Source organism: Limulus polyphemus, unplaced genomic scaffold (assembly GCF_000517525.1).
Source record: "Limulus polyphemus unplaced genomic scaffold, Limulus_polyphemus-2.1.2 Scaffold1574, whole genome shotgun sequence".
Classification (NCBI taxonomy): domain Eukaryota; kingdom Metazoa; phylum Arthropoda; class Merostomata; order Xiphosura; family Limulidae; genus Limulus; species Limulus polyphemus.
The window spans coordinates 160,140-180,071 of NW_013667184.1; the positions used below are offsets into that span (position 1 = coordinate 160,140).

The 19,932-nt window shown below is 32.9% G+C and overlaps 1 protein-coding gene across 2 annotated transcripts in view; it reads right to left on the reverse strand.

The window, feature by feature from the left end:
- Positions 1 to 3,208: 3,208 nt before the first annotated feature.
- The window catches only part of LOC106464164 (regulator of G-protein signaling 7-like), a 69,455-nt gene continuing 52,731 nt past the window's right edge, over positions 3,209 to 19,932 (reverse strand). For both annotated transcript variants that reach the window (XM_022391853.1, XM_022391852.1), the window contains 7 exons: positions 19,227 to 19,340; positions 15,207 to 15,332; positions 10,406 to 10,480; positions 8,480 to 8,591; positions 6,024 to 6,116; positions 5,481 to 5,572; positions 3,209 to 3,791 (listed from right to left, as the gene is read on the reverse strand). In XM_022391853.1, coding sequence (XP_022247561.1) covers positions 5,510 to 5,572; positions 6,024 to 6,116; positions 8,480 to 8,591; positions 10,406 to 10,480; positions 15,207 to 15,332; positions 19,227 to 19,340 — 583 coding nt within the window. In that variant the 3' untranslated portion in view covers positions 3,209 to 3,791; positions 5,481 to 5,509. The remainder of the gene's footprint in view (positions 3,792 to 5,480; positions 5,573 to 6,023; positions 6,117 to 8,479; positions 8,592 to 10,405; positions 10,481 to 15,206; positions 15,333 to 19,226; positions 19,341 to 19,932) is intronic.

Consider the following 19,932-nt stretch of genomic DNA (forward strand, 5'->3'; position numbering starts at 1 on the left):
GATACTACAATGTAATCTAAAATATGCGAGTATTGTGAAAACAGCTGTAAAAAAATACTAATCGCACCCTGTGCATTTTTTTTTGCCCTGGACAGGAAAAGAAACAAAAAATTAAATTGTCTTTACCAAGTGTTACATACTAAGCTTAGGATGAAATAATGTTAATGTTGAGTTTACTAAAAAAATAGCAACTAAAATAAAATACTTCTGGTTAGTTTCAGAATTTTTGCGCAAAGCTACACAGCCTCTCTTCGAATATTTATTCATAATTTCGAACCGATAAAAGAGAGAAAACAGCTAGCTAACAGCCCCTATTGTCAACTCTTGGACTTCCGTTACTATGGGACCTGGCATGGCCAGGTGGTTAGGGCGCTCGACTCGCAATCTGTGGGTCGCGGGTTCGAATCTCTGTCACTCCAAAAGTGCTGGCCTTTCAGCCGTGAGGGCGTTATAATGTCCCGTTCAATCCAATTTTTAAAACTTCTCATAAACAGACAATGTAAGTTGATTTTTTGGAGAGCAAATAAACAGAAATCGTCACAAACGAACTGTTTGTTTCAGAATCTTCAAGCGAGTTCAGCACAAAGGTCTATCTCTGCATAGCTGTCCCTAATTTGGAACTGGTAGTTTAGAGGGAAGGCAACTAGTAAACAGCACCTACTGCTAAATCTTGGCCTACTCTCATCTGACAGAAGAGTAGGATTTAAGCATCATTTTTATAGCCCAACAGGGGCCCTAAAGTGTGGATCACATTTCTTGTAACAAAGAGGTGCAAACCATGAATCATAGGTTTCACAATCTGGATACGCTAATCTTTCAGCCATATCAGGCCACCCAAAAACTGAGCAATATAATCGAACAAAAGAAACGTCTTGCTACAAACATAATACCACACACCAAAAATACATACTTTTGTATTACCCAGTGACATAACCATGTATTATTTTGACTTACCAACGTTTTTCACTCTATCACTTTTTATTTTGCTCCAATAAGTCTTATACATTTTGTGTCATGAGGCTAACTTTGAACAACATGTTGTTCTTGTTTCATCCCATGGGGTGAGAATTCATTTCCATTTCCATTAGGTTCTATTTTAAACTATTGTGAAACATTTTTTTCTCTATTTAATAAAAAAGGCCCGGCATGGCCAGGTGGTTAGGGCGCTCGACTCGCAATCTGAGGGTCGCGGGTTCGAATCCCCGTCCCACCAAACATGCTCGCCCTTTCAGCCGTGGGAGTGTCATAATGTGACGGCCAATCCCACTATTCGTTGGTAAAAAAGTATCCCAAGAGCTGGTGGTGGGTGGTGATGACTAGTTGCCTTCCCTCTAGTCTTACACTGCTAGCGCAGATAGCCCTCGTGTAGCTTTGCGCGAAATCCGTAACAAACAAACAATCGCTTACTATGACGAAATAGTGAGATTTGTTCGTCGATTTTATAACGTACTTAAGGTCATAAAAAGAGGAGCGCATTTTTTTGGCAGATGGTGATGAATCATGAATCCTCGGATTCACAGTTGGAACATGCTAACCGCTAGGCCATAGCCAACTCAACGGAATAAATGGTGTTAGTTAGTTAATAAGGAAGATTGTGAAAAATGTCTAACAACTATATTTTTGTGTGTATACTTTTACATAATCAGGTATTCGATGTTTCATTAAATGAATAATCAATAACTTTATGTAAAGCATTCAAAATATTATATATGTATATATATATATATATATATATATATATATATATAGTGTAGAGTTGACAAAATTTTCAGCACAGTTTTCATAGGTCATTGAATTCTAATTTTCATTAGGAGTACCCAGTTCAAACTAAAAGGGAATATTCGAGAAAATGCTCTCAAACCTATTACTCTGAAACACAAACACATTATTAATTTTTCATGAGTGTTTTACAAACTATCATTATCGTTCTTGTTTAACTTCCGATTGTATATTCTTATTTGTTACTGTTGATGTTAAAATACTGTTCACAGATAAATTATCACGAGAGTAACTATACGAGAAAAGTAAATAGATATCACACACACACACACACACAGATATATATATATATACCCTTCAAGACTGTATAAAATTTATACAACACTAACTTTTATCATTGTTATTTTTTTCCCTGGAAAGGCTGCACAAGGTCTTTGTTAGTTGTTTTTATGCACAAAGCTGCACAATGGTTTAACTGTGCTCAAACTCGAACATTAGGGTTACAAATCCACAAGCTTACCGCAGTTACTGGATGCCACAAAACTTGTAATGTTTAATAAGTTTTTTAACCTTATAAGATTGCACAAAATCTATTAAATTATATTTAATACAATTCTTACTACCTTTTAGGGCTGCATAAGATCTCTATCATATGTTACTTAATATAGTTATTTCTTCCTTCTAAATCTGGGTAATATCTGTATGTCATATACTTTTTTTTTGAATATATTTATACAGTACCAAATTGTTAAATATTTTATTCCAACAAATTAATTCAATAGTACTATTATTAGTAGAAAACATACCTAGAAACGTTTGGATTTAGTTGACTTTGTGTTTGAGGCCCTTGAAAAATCCCCCCCCCCCATATATGTAACATTTCACTTGTTACAGTTCTAATAATCCAGTACATTTATATTCTGTTTTTGATGCTTGTTGTATCCGTTGGCTGCTGTTCTGTAAGTGAATGCGAAAAGCCATTTGTATCATAAAGTAACTGGATGTCATTGACATAATTCAACCAACAACAACAATTAAATATATCATTTTACAGCTTAAAACACCGAATAAATTCCCACGGCTCAAGCAACAGTTCCCTGTAGTTTAGGCCTAAGTCACCAGTGTTTCGGGTCAAATCCGGAGTTCTCAAGTATAGTAACAAAGCTGTAAATATGCTTGGGAAATAATTTTGCAATCGTGAAACTTTATTAATCTTTTCAAGACATGATGATTTTTCCTTTATTTTCACATGTTATTTCAAAATTAAACTTAAAGGACACACTACATCACAGAAGGAATCATATATTTTTTAGATTGAACTTAAAAAATACTATGACAACATAAGCTGGTACTTTTTTGTGTGTGCTATTTTTCTTAGCTGTATTCCATAATTCTATTCAAAAGTTTTATTTGTTAACCTTACTTGTCGGTTATACAGATACATCTAAACTTTTATCCATTTTTAGATAGTTTAAATACATATATACTGTTATTTAGAAATTTCCACTTCCTTAGCATAACATTTTTTTACAAAATGTTTTGTTCTCCTGCTCACTTCAGATCTCCTACGCCTAATTATTAGCACTGAATGACAAAGCTTATAGGAAATAAAAATTTAGCTAAAGGCAATAACAGTGCAGAATCTTATTATACAGAGAAGGCAGAACATGAGGCAATCTATTTCTTAATTCTTGCTTTGTCATTAAAGTTGATTTGATCCAAATGATCCTTTACTTCTACTTGAACTTTTTTAGTATTTGCTAAGTTTTAAATTGAATGTTCATATAAAGATAAATAATTTTATAATGCTAGGAGATGTAAACTATGTCCTCATACTTGTGAAACAGGGCATGATCATAGAATAAAATAACGTCAATAATAATTATTAAGTGGGATGATCCAATCATACTCAAGAGACATCTAACAAATTAGATGATGAAGTCCTGTCCCACCAATGACAACATTCAAGATTCCTGCTTTTTCTCTCAGAAATGAAGGTGACTAGTTCAGTTGATGAATGATGACTTGTCCTCATCAGGTGAAAGATTCTTCCACTAGGGTCAAAATGGATCCTAAATGAAAAAATTTGTAATTTGTATTCAATACTTGTTTGAAAATATTTAGCTTATAAGTTTGAAAGAAGCCATTTGAAGAAGTTAGTAGATTTTTTAAAAGCCTTCTGAAAATATTAAAAGCTAATATTATAATTTATTAAAAACTAGCAGATGCCTGTTGAAACAATTCAGTAGTAATTTTCCTAAAATAATGAATAAATATCAAATGTGCAGTTAACCCAATCCCTTGGATTATAGCATTATGCAATATGATTTTCTAGTAGGCCGTTTACAACCATCTTTTGTCATTCCATGTATTATTTCAATAACAAAAATTGTATTGCATTTGTTTTTAAGCAAAGGAGCCTGGAGCCTGACTGCAATGTATTGTTGGCAAACATTTTAGGTTTCGATGCAATGGGCACATACAGCACAATAGAGTGCTCACCTTCACTAAGTAACCAGGGGAATTTTTTTCACTGGATGCCACTGTTCCTTGTCATTTTACTGAGCACAAGAAAAACCCCTACTGAAGTGAGTGCTTTTTTCACAGCTGTCATTTTCATAAAAAGTGTCAAAGGGAAGATATTCAATTCAAATCAATTTATTCGACATGGTGCAATAAAATCATGCATTTTTTATATAATCCCAACATGGGGAAAAAACAACAACAACAAAAAAAAACGAACAACAAATATGCATGTGTGTGTATATTTATATATATATCTGTTCTTAAGTTTTTTCTCAGAGTGACCATTCAGAACATACAAAGACTGATGGATTTATGCTGGTGTTGATATCAAATTTTAAGAATTGCAACAAATGAATAATGTACTTTTTAAAAGAAGTATTTGGATATAAATATATTTTTTCTTCTTCTTTCTTCTATGATTAACCATTCAGGAGGTATAGAGTGTGACAGACAGACATTTGATTATTATATATTAGAAAATATTGTTTCAGATCTACAAACAATAAATTTTTTAATGTTATATATTACATTATTACTTTTTTACTTGTCGTCACAATCTGAAGCAATTTCAATTATTAAATTACACAAAAGACATACTATTACCCCCTGTGCATGTACAATTTTGAAAAAACTAGAATCAGAAGAAGTTGGAAAAAAATCAAATAACCAGAAACAATTTTAACTTAAACAAAATGTTTACCATAGTGGTTTTTTTGTGCAGTTTTCTTATGATATCAGAATAAGCATGATGACCGTAAGTCTTTGTATGAAAACAACTCTATTCAATTATGTACTACAGCTGCTCAGTGTCGGCTAACAAGAAGAATTAAATTGTGGCAGAATGCTACAAGTTCTTCAAATACCTATAGAATGATTGGTTTCTTTTTTTTGTGAGTGTAAAACACTTAAATATACCAGTTCAGTTTGAATAACTTGTTTTCTTCAATACTCGTTAAATCTATTTGCAAGTTTAACTACATCATAGTTTTCAGAAAATCAATCAAGATATTTTAAAATCAAAGTTTAGCAGTTGCCTTTCTTTTCAGTAAGGTTTTACTGTATATAATTCTTTAATGAAAATGAAAGTTCTAACTTCAACAGTAAAATATAATAAATGATTAACAAATAAGGAATAGATTTTTCAGGAAAAAAAGATCACACAGAAGATGAGTAAAAATTAAACACTAGTGATACAGTTATGTATTTTAAGTGCATTTTGTCTTTGTCTATCTTACCTGTACACATAGTAGTGTGACCACAAATATTAGGTTGAATTCTGGTCCTTCCTGCCTGGAAAGATCACTGAGCGAATACCTTTTATTGAGGACTACAGAAAGAGGTGGGTAGAAAAAAATGAATACCAAAGTATGAACTTAAACAAAACTATTTGCTTTTGAAAGTAATGAGAAATAAAAGTTATTGCAATATTACCAGTTCTTATCTATCGTTCAATAAAATAATTAATAAGGAATCACTTTTTAAATGTTTTCTTGACATTTTGGCTGATCAGTAGGAGATACCTTTGTGGCTGTTTTATGTAAGCTTTATAATAGTGTAAGAGTTGATAGCAATTTAAATTATTTTTTATGCCTATAATCAAGTAACTGTATGAATTCATTATTAACACATATATTTTATTGAAAGCACTTCCAAACAGTTATAAAATTTTTCAAGTTAAAAATTGTCACAATTTTTGAATGCCAAAACTGAAGTAACACAATACAGTTGACAATAAAATGGTTGTCCGTTAGTAATACATAAAATAAACGATAACTTACTTTTTTCTTTGTTCCACTGAGGTATTCCTTGTACATCTCTGACCGTAGATACCTCTGATAACTGTCATTCTTCATAAGGTGGTAAAGGTGGGCCTGTATCAATCAGAAAAAAAGACTATTAAAACAAACAGGGTACATGGTATAACATTTTTCTTACATTCTTCTGTTCCTTGAAAAATGCTATCTAGGAAACGTGTAAAGATAGAAATCAATAGCTTCTACTTAAAGTTCATATTTTCTATGATTCTGGTAATAAAAACCATAGTGTCAAAAGATAATCATCTAAATAACATTAGTTAAAAGTCTCAGTTCAAGTTATCAACAAAATTTTTCATTAAATGTAAAATAAAAAATGTTGTTTTGATTTAAATTTCTCAATATTACTACATTAGAAATAAGTAGTTAATGTTGGAATACAACAGACTGAGTAATCCATATTCAGTAGGTTCATATTAATATTGAACAGCCATGGATTTATCAGTTTTTATTTATTTTTAAGACTATTAATTGGCATTTATTTTCATGTGTGCAGTACAGTGTCCAAAAGATACCTTAAACTAGTTGGCTTATTTTTTGCAACATCAATTTTAAACTGGTTCTCTAAATTTTTAATTGGATTAACACTGATACGTTAGGTGGGCCACTTCCTAACTTTTATTTCCTTTTTTATGATAAACAAGTTAATTAACAACAACAAAATGATTGAAGACTGAATTGGTCAGAATAAGCATCGTGGTAAAGAGAAGAAATATAAGAAGATGACAAAAAGGTTTTTCCCTGTAAAATGATCAGTGTTTTATTAAGTGCAAAAAATAGTGAAAAATGAGAGTCACAGAATAAGCATACAAGTCAAAATACACGATTATACATGAAGCTATCACAGATAATATGGCCAAAAATTAATCCTATTTATTTATAGTTACATAGAAAAATACATTATATAAAGACTAAAGCAAGATGTCATGTCACTGCTTTGAGATATCTAACTCATTTGACTGACCTGGTTAGCAATATTATCAGTGCAAACTGAGCTGACCACAATTAGGGAAACTTGGATAACATCATGTCAAAAACCTCTAAAAGTCAATTTTTTGGTCACCAAGAATTGACCAACCATTATCAACCAATGAAAAGACACAAAAAGCCTAGATTGGCAACAACTATAGAGGTCATACAACCAAGATTACATTTGCAGATAGTCAATAGTGAACTTTCCATTTCTTATCAAATCTAAAAAGTAAATGAACTTTACAATGCATAAAAAGCATTGATAAAATGGTTTAGTTTATATTAATAGACTTTTTAGTGACACACCAGCAAACTTAAGTTTATAACACAAGTTTAGTTTATAATATAAAAATACCATATCATATATTCCAAATATTTCTTATTTATTAGGACTGTATGTTTTGAACCATTATCTTGCTGGAAAATTCAACATGTGATAAACCAAAATGTTGTGATAATGTTTCTTCCTCATCATATTATTATTTTTCACACTCATTTCCTACTCCTGCTGCAGAATACCATCTCCAGAGCATTAATAATCCACCATCGCATTTGATCTCTTGCTTATCACTTTTGTTGAAATTTTTTACGATCATGTTGTCACACAAAAATCTTCCAAAATTAAAAAAAAAAGCTAAGGCTCTGTTTACCAGATTTTTACACAGCTTATAGTTTCTTTACATTTTTGTTATTCTTCCTGAAATGCAAATACTTGATCCGTTTCACCTGCGACTTCTTTTCCTTTGTATCTGCAGCTTTCATATAGATCACTTTCTTACAATTTCCTTTCAATAATTCTATTGCTGATTTTAACTCCATGCATACCTTGTGTTTCTAAATTTATTTCTGTAAAAGTTTTCTGTTGATTTAATGTTAAAATTCTTTAAATGGTGCTTTCTTGCCATTTAGAAGTTTCTCTGACCTTCAAGCTCATAGTTGCAGATAAAAATGCCAATTTTCTTAAATACATCTTTCAAAATAACATTAAGTATCTTAACAGATTATGTTGTGTAAATCTTTTATTATACACAGTAATAACTTGTGGTGGTTTTATTGCTTAGTTTTAAGTTCTTTTTCTCAGATTCAGCCATGTTAAAACTTGAAAAAGTCTCACTTTACTGGCCATTTACTGCAATTAACTCAAATGAAGCAAAAACACGTGTAAAAATAAATATATCTTTACAAATCAAACATCAATGTATCAAACCCACTCAGTCCATATTTTATTGGTGGCCTGTAGTTGATATGCAGTTATGTAGTCAAACTAATTATTGTAATTACAAAGCAGTATGAGGATATAACACTCTTAACATTTGGCCAACAGTAGTTTCTATTCTTATGGGATTTTATAATAAAACTAGAATTATTTCTTGTTGGATCCAGACTGATGTCAGTGCTGTATATATAAATTATTCATAACTAAGAGTGTGTAAAAGTTGAAAACTTACAGCTGCTTCATCAAATGTCCACCTGCTCGGCTTCTCAATGTTCTTTTTGGTAAGTTCATAGCTTTTGGAATCGATGTTGATTGGAGAATTAGCGTCAGGACCCAGGTATTCGCTAAAAAATCATGAAAATTTTGTAAATGTACTTTTAAGGTATATTTTACTAGAAAAAGTAAAACATTCTTCCCTGTTTCTTACTGGTTTAACTTTATTTAAACTTTAAAGATTTTCAATATTTTTTGTCCAAGATACTAAACTTTCCATTTTTTTTTCAACAATGACTAAGAATACCAGTATTTTGAAAAGTTTTTGCTAACTAATACTACTCACAATTTCAATGTCATTTCAGGAGCCATTTGCAATGTGTTTTCTTTTGAGAAATTACGTTACATTTACTTTTTTGTTGTGACAAGTTTCTTTCATAATAAGGCCACAGTCTGTAGAAAAACTACAATATAATTTATTTATAAAGTGTGAAAATTATTGAAGTCATATGTTACATTTAATTTGACACTTTTTAATTAATAAATTACAATGACAATACATAGTTATTTTCAAAATAAATCAGAATTAACTGGAGATAAACACTAAAATATTTTAAAATCACTTTTGATGATTGACTTGAGAGAGTTATTTTTCTTAATCTTGCCTGGTTTGTCTTAATAATGACCAATTAGTTAAAATAAAGGTTATTTCCTTACCATTCAGACAAATATAGCTGTAAGTTCTGTTGATGGGTGGCAGTACTTTTGCGGTGAGCATATATAATGATCTTAATCATCATAGTAAAGGTTTGTTTGCTGTTAAGCACTAAGCTACACAATGGCTATCTGTTCTGCACCCATTGTCTATTGAAACCCAGATTTTAGTGTTTTAAGCCTTCAGACTCACTGTTGAACCAATGTGGAGCTGTAGTAAAGGAACAGATACACATATTTATCTTATGTTAATGTAGAGAAGTGTTTAAAATATCTTACCATGAGTACATTTTATTTTCATAAATGAATTGGTTATTGCTTTTTTCTGATTAACTTTTTTAATCGTGATTATTTATGTTTTTTAGGATACATAATTGCAAGTTTTTATAAACCTTACTCCGGCAGCTCAGCAGTAATTCTGAGGGCTTATCACTAAAAATTGGGTTTTGATACTCGTAGTGGGCAGAGCACAGACAACCCATTATGTAATTTCGTGCTTAACAACAAACAATTTAAGCAGTTTCGAAGAATATTTTTCACCATAAGTATGAGGCTAAGGTTCACAACAACAACAACAACAATTTTTTGTTAATTTTTGAATATTTGTGCAAGGCTACTCAAGGGATAGCTGCACTATTCAACAGTACCCACCACTAATTCTTGGGAGTCTTGTCTTGTCTTGTCTGAGTGAATAGTGAGATTTGAAAGTCAATATTATAATGCACGCTCAGCCCGAGTACATTTTTCTTTCAGTAACAGAATGAGAAAAAGTATTGAACAATTATATTATTAGTATTGCTATTCATAATATTTACTAGAATTTAAAATGAAGAATAACAAACCGTTCATGTTAATACTACCGCATCAATCAGAGAACTAATTACGTCATTCCACTAATTTGTTTTATCTCAAAATCTTTTATAGTGGGAAGTTTCAGAGCCATATATATCTTCTAGCTAGCAATAACTTCTTTCATATAACCTTTCTTTATAAATGGAATGCTCGAGATAATAGCGTTATAAAAATTAACTACTACTTCAGTGTCCCCAGTAGGGCAGCAGTAAGTTTATAGACTTACATCACTAAAATCCGGGTTCGATTTCCCGCAGTAGATACAGCAAATAGCCCAATGTGGCTTTGCTCAAAAACAAACAAACAAATCCTACTTGTAACGCCTCAACTTCGGAAAAAAAGAGAACTGTTTTATACATCATACATGGTCTAAGCTTACTTCCATATTTCCTGAACTTTAACAGGAACATCTTTGGAATGTACTTGTTTCAATTCTTGCACAGCATCCCAGAACCTAAGGTAAAAACTATGAATTAATGGGAATCAAGTTAATGTATAAATAAAGCTATTTGAATTACTTGTGATATTTTAGAGATAAAAATATCATTTAATTATAGCATTTAAATTATGTTTTACCTACAGCATACCCTTACTGATGAGTTTCGTTAAATGTCAGAGCTTATCAAGTACTAGTATGCTGGACTACACATTACAAAGTTTCAGTTGAAACGGCACTTTATACATTTATCATTTATGAGACAACAAGCCTAATAAGCTTTGATAACTACCATTTATACACTACATGAGTTGAATTGTTAAGTTATTTGTGAATAACATTCACAGAGCTTAAGTTAAAACTAGTTATACGAAACAAATGACTACGAGATACTAGTCAAATAATAAAAGATAAGTATAAGCAGCAGGTTAGATATAGATGGGGGTCCAGATGCACAGTAACCTGAAACACTTATTAAAAAACATACAATTTTTATATAAAAGGTGGAAAGTAATAATAAAAAAATAAAACAGTAAGGTAATATTTGTCAATGACAGAAAGTTTTTATCACCTCTTTTGGAACCGTCTTCAAATTAACTGATACCTACTGGCAACAAGTTTGTAAAATATTATATTGAATGAGGAGAGAAAGATGTTTACAAAGACAATAATGCACCAAATTAAAAGAGATTAATTTCTTCCTCAACATTTCAGATACTAGCCTTCTTTGGGAGCTCCTAGCATATACAATCAACTGAAGAAAGCTAATATCTCCAATGATGAGCAAAAAACCAAAGGCAAAAAAAATGATTTTCTGAAGATATTAGTCGTATTTTATTTCAACTCAAATTCACAACTGAAATCAGCATTTTGGACTTTAATGAATAATACATCACATGCCAATAGAATAATAGCAAGGTGCTGCACAAATTACAACAATTGAAAGACATTAACTTTTTTTTCCTAACAATACTGTACAGAGAGGTTCTCACAATCTATAAATCCAAGGATGAATATATAGGCCTTACAACCCACACTTCTGCCAACGATGGTGTTCTGTGTGATGGCTCTGGTTTTGAACTATTGCTCTGCAGTGCAGTTTCCCCCATACAAGAGTCTTTTGTACAATACACTGATGCCAGTATTTTCTCCCTTCCTCTTTGGTTTGATTTATTTCTAATTATGCACAAAGATAATCAAGGGCTATCTGCTCTAGCTGTCCCTAACTTAGTAGTGATAGACTAGAGGGAAAGCAGCTGGTCAACACCACCCACCGCCAACTCTTGAGCTACTGTTTTACCAATGAATGGTGGAATTGTCATATTATAAAACCTCCACAGCTGAAAGGGTGAGCATATTCGGTAATGGAGCTTCAAACCAGCAGATTTGGAGTCGTATGCCATTCCTCTTTACACACGTGCGAACCACAACTTCAAATGTTGTGTTTGAGCACCCCAAAAGCACAGAAGTCCATGGGAGATGTCTACAATTAGTGCAGCATATTTTTAATGTTATAAGCCCAGAGACTTATCACTGCACCACCATAGGCTTCAAATATAAACGAAAATTTAGGGTTTCGATATCCCACGGTTAGCATAGTACAGATAGCCCGTGGTATAGCTTTGTGCTTTATAACAACAACAATTATACTTGAATTTTGTGGAGGATCTGGCAAGTTAACTTGAACTTGTGGTGGTGCATTTGATAGTACATACACAGTAGAACCATGACATAAGCCCCTTTCCAGTGGCACAGTGGTATGTCTGCAGATTTACAGTGCTGGAAATCAGGTTTCGATACTCGTGGTGGGCAGAGCACAGATAGCCCATTGTGTAACTTTGTGCTTAACTTCAAACAAACAAACAAAACAAACCTCGACATTAAGGCACCCTTCTGACTGAGTCCAAATGCCATCTATAGCAAGGTTCCCTTAATATTAAAAATAACCAATACAAAGCTGGATTCCTTATTGACCATACTAAATTTCTGAATTTTAAGACCCCCATTTTGTTTGGTGTATGCAGGACACGGGGTGTTCGTGAGTTGCATGTTGCCATGACATGGAGCATTGTCAACAGGAGGGTGGATTAGCTGTACCCTTTTTTCTTTATTATTGGTCATAGAGTTTCAAAGTACTTCTCTTCAGAGTTTGAACTGCTAAAAATTTCACATTTATTTTCTGTGTTTATTTTACTATTTACATGACACTGTAGTACGATACTCTCTAGAGCAACAAAGGACGTGCACAGAAATAAGCTGACTTGACCCCTACTCTGAGAACACAATGTAGAATTTATCAGCTTATGTAGCCTACAGTGTTTACAACGAGAATACCCCAGAGTAATAAGATTGCCTTTGAATATGGGAAAACGTTTATTACAGTATATGGTTCAGAGCTGATCCAATAAATATCACAAGTGTTTGAATATTGGTCATCCTTTTGGGATGTTTGGAATTTAGTGGTATACTGTACAAGCATACAAAGATAACTGCTCACTTTATCGAGTGCCTGTATAGAGAACGAGACTAAAGACACTGCTCTCAATCCGGAATATCGAGATGCCAGTTATTGCAAGATTTATCTTGGTTACAAATAGTAGAAAAAAAACCTGAAAAGACCTACCCTTAAAGGCACGGTGCTCGTTAATTGAGTTTCTACTGTATTGTTGATATTCAGTTTGTACAAAAGATAGTATTTTCTTGCAATATGGTGATGTCAGCATGTTTAGCCTGATAACATGCAGAACTTATTTTGAATTTTTCTCGAATCTTCTGAAGTTTAATATACCATTATAGCTGTCAACCATCATAAATCTTTTGGAACACTTTTGTGGCATGCTCTGCGCTGTTTTTAAAAATGTCATATTACTTGCAGAAAGATAAATTGCCAGGGGTTTTGCAGACACTTAAGTAGAGATATGTTTTGTTTAATGCGACAACATTTCTATTTGTCATAACATGCTTAAATACTTGCTCATACAGCTTCTCCAGGTGAGCTTTCCACCGAATTTCAGACAGAAAGTTCTCTTACTCGTAATGATTAAAGCATGGAAGGCATGAAACTTTAGCGTTTCCAAAAAAAAGTGATATCTGTAGTCTTAAATCGAGTTGGTAAAGCAAGAGAAGGTGTTATTTCAGCATGGAAAACTGGCTATTTCACGACCCTCTACCAGTCATACACTGGAGGTAGTATAGGATATTAAATAAATTTGCACTGGAAATAACCCAAGAACACAGCATTCCATTGCAAGCTAAACAATGAACCTCTCTTGGAACTGCCAACAAGATAGTTTATACGGACTTGGGTACACAAACTTATTCAAAAGCTCCTCACAAGGCACATAGTCGAATTAATCTTCTCAGAAAGTCAATATTTGGTACCATTTGTACTTGAAAATCAAACTTCAATTGAAATGCAACAACAGTTTTAAGGCTTTAAACTGTGTAGCCACAGGTCACGGAGATTGTCAAGTGAAAGGTGAATGAATATCCAAATTGTTATACTGTGGATCTTGAAGAAGATTCTGTATATTTACAGACACAAACTGACTTTGAAGAAAGAAATTGAAAGCTTGCTCAGTTTAAAATTAACGAGACAAAAAACAACAACAACAAAACACGACTGAGTTGTTATTTTCATCATTAATCTACATATAATTATGAACTTTAAACAAGACTTTCCACTGTTTACCCCTTCCCAACAGACTAGTTTTCGTTGTTGTTTTTCTCCTTCACAGAATGCACGCCAAAGAAATTTCAAGAATTGGCAAGTGTAACTATCATCAGATTTCAGTCATTTCTATATTCTTATATTATTTATTGCTTAAACTAATTTCTCTTTAGATGATAAGATGACAGGGGAAAGACCAAAAAATAAAATCAAGGAAATAATTATACGTTTGTGGCTGTGAGAGAAGGGTTAATGGGTAGGGGAAACAAGGGATCTGCATGCTCTCGTTATGCTAATGAATGTAAATTATGGATAGTTACACAATATCACTTTTATAAAGTAACCGTTTAATAAAGGCTTAGCTTTGTAAAAAAGAGGAGAACTATATAATAGAGAGTTTGTTCTCTTAAATCTTCAAATCCTCTTCATAGCTCCTTCCTAAACCAAAACAATCCACTAATAAATATACCAGTAAAAACAAACATGTCTTACTACAAGTACGAGTTATGATACAAGTTGAAGTCTTATTTGGCATGAGGAATGTTTCTGAGAGGTTGGTTTATCTACTTTATCACCTCAGACAACTTACTTGTCAAAGAGAGAAATATAAATGGATGGATTAATGAATATATAAATGTATTCATTAATAGATACATTAAAATGTAAATAAAGGAAGTATTTCATTATATAAAATATTGTATTCCTGTTAAAACAACGAAAATGATTCAAATGTAAATAATATTAAAACGACTTTTTTGCTTGTGTTAATTTGATACAGTAACGTTTAAATGTAAAAGTTAATGAAAAGAAAAGCAACAATAAAAGACACGATATAACCTTTAAACAAATACAGGAAAATTTGTTCATTCAAAGTTAGAAATTTATTTTAATTTTTATGTTATTGATATATTTTTTTCGATTTAGAATGAGGATATATTTAACTGGAAGAGCGGGAAGTCTGAGTGCTGTGGTTAAATATTTTAATTAGATCGTTAAGAATCAGAGATACGTGTGATAAATCTATTAACATTGAATTTTTCACGATTTAGAAAAGTTTGTTGGATTTGTTCTCACATGAGATTCTCCGCACTAAACTCTTTCTCCAGGAACTTGATAAACTGTTCCCGACCGGCGGGGTCTTTGAGTAACTCCTGGAGAGAAAATGCCCACCTTCGGACTCTTCTGGGGGGAACTTCTTTGCTGAGAGAGGAAAATAATGTTATTTATAACATAAAATCTCGACTGCTGTTATTTAAACTTGTAACAGTAATAATATGATTCTAGGCCGAAGGTTGAGATGAAACATCACAGTGAAATAACTGACGCTTAAATCATGTCACTTTTAACAAGCCAGACTATGTTTTTCTTGTTTCAGGAAAATGTAACACATAGCATTTCTCAAATTACTCCCCACCACATCCCATAAAAAGGTTCATAGTTTTAAATGTGGAATATGTTCATGGTAATTTCTTTACTTAATACGTGTTTTAACTACTAAAACTGTTGACCAAGTTACTGCTACTTTCCAAGACCACTTACTAGTTTGATAAATTTAAAGGTTTCATCCATATCGACAAAATGCCTTCATAACTTGAATGTTTCTATGTAAACTAACCTCAGTTAACACGGAATTTATGCAAGCCGTACACCGTATACGGCACACTCGCATTCAACTGCCAGAGGCGGATCGTAACCTATACCACAAATCAGCAGTCAATGGGTTAATCGGACATAACTATAAAAATTAGGCCTAATTAGCCCTTTTATAAATCTAATATGGCTATAAAATCAATATTGTTGCGTCAACGAGGTCACGTGACTAGTGTCACGCCACTTCTCTCGAACCTTCGGGAATAGTCGGGAGATTACTAGATATAGGGTAGACTGGTATGTATATAAGAGGGTGACAACGTGACGGAACAATGTGTGTGTAGGTAATGAGTAATTGAACTGCAGTCAGAGAGAGAGACGTATTATTGAAGTCGAGCTCGTGAGACGTGAATTATAGTTTGTTATAGCGCGACTGTTGAAAATAAGTGTATCGGTAAAGTTATATTCGGAAAGAATAAACCAGTTTTATCAAGTAAGGACTTGTGTCGCTAAAGTTTTGTCGGAACGAATATACGGAAAATCAATTAACAAACGGAGACGTAACAATATATTTGTAGCGCTTTCTTCAACAGGAACTACTTTTGTAACCACCAAAACACGATTATTAAAACCTAACCCTAGCTACGTGATTTCATGGAGCAGTCATAGTTGCTTTTTCAAACAGACATGGTTTTCAAATTTATGCCTTAGTACTTTCGTAAAGCGGGTACAATTATAAAAACTATGCCTAATCACCACTTTTGAAAAAGCAACTAATAACAAATTTAACACAAGTCATAACTGACTAATATATGGTACATCTTCTTTCCTTATATACCAGAATACGAATCTTGTAACTTTCTTTGTATCATCAATAATGATAAGTTTCATTCTTTTGGAGTGTTGACGTATCGAAATCCCCGTTACACCACTTTGATTTTTACCCTCACGATACGTTTGTTTCTGTTCTTTATACAGGAAGTTTCATTTTCTGGTTATCGGTGACTATACACAAGCTAATTTTCATATCTCTAAAACTATAGCGGTTAATTGTTTGTAGTTCTAATAATAATAACATGGCCAGGTGGTTAGGGCGCTCGACTCGTAATCTGAGGGTCGCGGGTTCGAATCTCCATCCTACCAAACATGCTCGCCCTTTCAGCCGTGTGGGGCGTTATAATGTAACGGTCAATCCCAAGTAAAAGAGTAGCCCAAGAGTTGGCGGTGGATGATGATAACTAGCTGCCTTCCCTCTAGTCTTACACTGCTAAATTAGGGTCGGCTAGCGCAGATAGCCCTCGTGTAGCTTTGCCCGAAATTCAAAACACAACAATAATAATAATAATAACAAAAGGAGAGATAACATATAATACCAGCACAGAAGAGAGGAAGAGGTCTACTAGAACCTGATCCTCCCAGGTCGTAAAACGACCTAAATTCCGATCCAGAGAGAGAGAATGAAAGGAGAGACAAAATGTACATAATCACAGCAGACTTAGTGCGACTGTAGAGTGATTAGAAATAGTCCTAGTTTATTGACCACTAGTTTGGGTGGCATTACATCACAATAAAACTGATATTAATTTTCTATAACACTTTTTATACTGGTCCAATACTACGGGTTTCCAGTTAGAAGAAACATAAAAGCATCTCGACCGCATATTTTATCGCATGAAATGTATGTATTGCGTTGTCGGCCGACCTGATTATCTCTGATGTTATCCAAAGACCATGTCAGCAGTAGTGTGCGGTTGAGATGCTATTGTTTCTTCTTACCGAAAAACTATAGTATAGGGTCAATAAAGAAAGATTCGTACAAAATTATTTATCAGTGTTATTTTAATGTAATTTCACACAAATTATTGCCCAATAGATCACGCTTTTCCAGCATTAATCGTTATATACCGTAACAATCCTAGTTTAAAATCAAGATAATCTGTTTAGGTATATTTATTTATGAACCACCTGTGAAACATTCCGAAAAAAGAATACACATAACTCATATATAAAGTATGTTTGTTAGAAATAGATTTCTTTCATCCGTGTTCATTTCAATTATACAGTTGATTAGAAACTTATGACTTATTTGTATTTTGTGAGATATCAGAACGTCTTAGCTAATATCTAAACCATATAGGAGAATACGTGATTTCTTTATATTCTTAAGTTCTGGTACTTCCAAAGTGACATTTGTTCTTAGTCACGGTTTTTCTTTCTTCTTTGCTTTCTGAGACAGTCGATTAGACTATTTTAGTCAGTTCAAAATACTGCTGCTTCTCCAAACGTTACCATCATCTGCTAACACGTGGAAACAACATGTTTAGAAACAGAAGTACTGGTAAGAAATTGGTTGATGGCGCCACCAACCAAGAGGAATATGAAATGTCTCTGATGGCTCTCTATAACCAGTTTCAGGAAGATGAACGCAGTGTAGACTATACTTGCCTCGTGTGGGAGCTAAGAAGGTATATAGTTTTATGTACATAAAGATACTAACCGATTAAAACAAAACATAGGAGAACCTATGGTTGGAAGACCTGATAACAGCTGCACCACACATGTTATACTTACGGACGTTCCATTGGAAATAATATTATTAAATATAAATAAACATAGAGAAAAGTCACTATACAACGTTTCAGGTGAACGCTCTTCTTCGGGTATATATGGCTAATATAAGTATGTTAGTTGTAAGCAACAGAAAGAGCTGGTGGTTAAAAGTAATACGATTAATAAACAAATCTAACAAAAAAGACTAACAACTAATGTGTTGTTGTAAAAACTATTTTATAACAACAAATTAATGAATAAAATCCAGAAGAATTAGTTAGATGTCCAATATCACTATCTACGTCTTCACGTTTCCAAAGTCACTGTCTGTGTCTTGATGTGTCCAACAAGAGTGAATAGATAGAAAACTTACATTGCACGGGTTTTATTAGAAGTAAGAAAAACATAAATACAGTTAAATATTTTACAAGTAGTATGGCAATTAATAAGAAAGCACAAGTAATTAAAACTCAAACATAATAAAGCTATAATGAGAATGAGGTATAAATAAAGAGAAATATTATAGAACATTAATATAGTTACTATCCCAGAAAGATACTACAAATTTCATTGGTTAAACGGGATATTGTTCACAGGTTTCATTGAATTGTAATGTATCATGCACAGTTGTAATTTTCTTGTTTTCAACAAATAATTTTTCTGTCTTTCAGAATATTTCTAAATGTTGCATACAGCTGTCGGATTTTAAGAGTTTTAGGTTTCAAATCTACCAGAACAAGGGCGTTTGTCTGAAACGATAGAGTAATGTTTGTTGTAAATCTAAACTTATATCATACTTTACTTAACTCTTATCCAACGAACATTTCTTTCTGTGATAACTATGCATTTCTTAAATTAGTTCTTTATACACACACACACACACACATATATATATATATAAAGTCGATTTATGTAATAAACACGTGGAACTACCACGTGTTTTTAAATACTTACGTCTGTTTTTCTACCTCCCAAAATTCCGGACTGTCAGACACCCAGGGACTTGATGGCTCGGGAGGGGTCAGGAAAGGGTCATATTCTTGATATTGTTCGAAATAACTAACGTACCTTAAAGATAACAAAATATCAATGACGTTAAAATTTTTTGGATAAATTAAAGAAAAAATTATATATATAATGTTAACAATCGTTATGGTGTGTAAGCCTTTTACAAGCTGGCGAAGAATGTTTACGATTATACTTGGTAATGTAATAGGCCTAATACTAATGTCTTACGACAAGTATAATTGTCCACGTACCGTTGTTTATTCTGCAGCTTCTGTTATTAACGTGTCTTACGACAGACGAATTTAATGCATCTTATTTTTATTCACCAACGTTATGAAACACTGTACCTTAGTTTATGCACAGTATAAATCAGTCAATAAAAAACGAACAACTTTATAAAATAACGAAATATTCTTAGGGTTATTTCCACTGTGTAAATAGTCGAATTAATCGCCTTTACATAACTGCAGTTACAATTTATCAAAAACAATAAAAATAACTCCACGGACTATAATGGCAGCTAGTTTGTTTGAAGTTTGGCCCGGCATACCCAGGTGGATAAGGCGCTCGACTCGCAATCTGAGGGTCGCGGGTTCGAATCCCCGTCACACCAAACATGCTCGCCCTTTCAGCCGTGAGGGTGTTATAATGT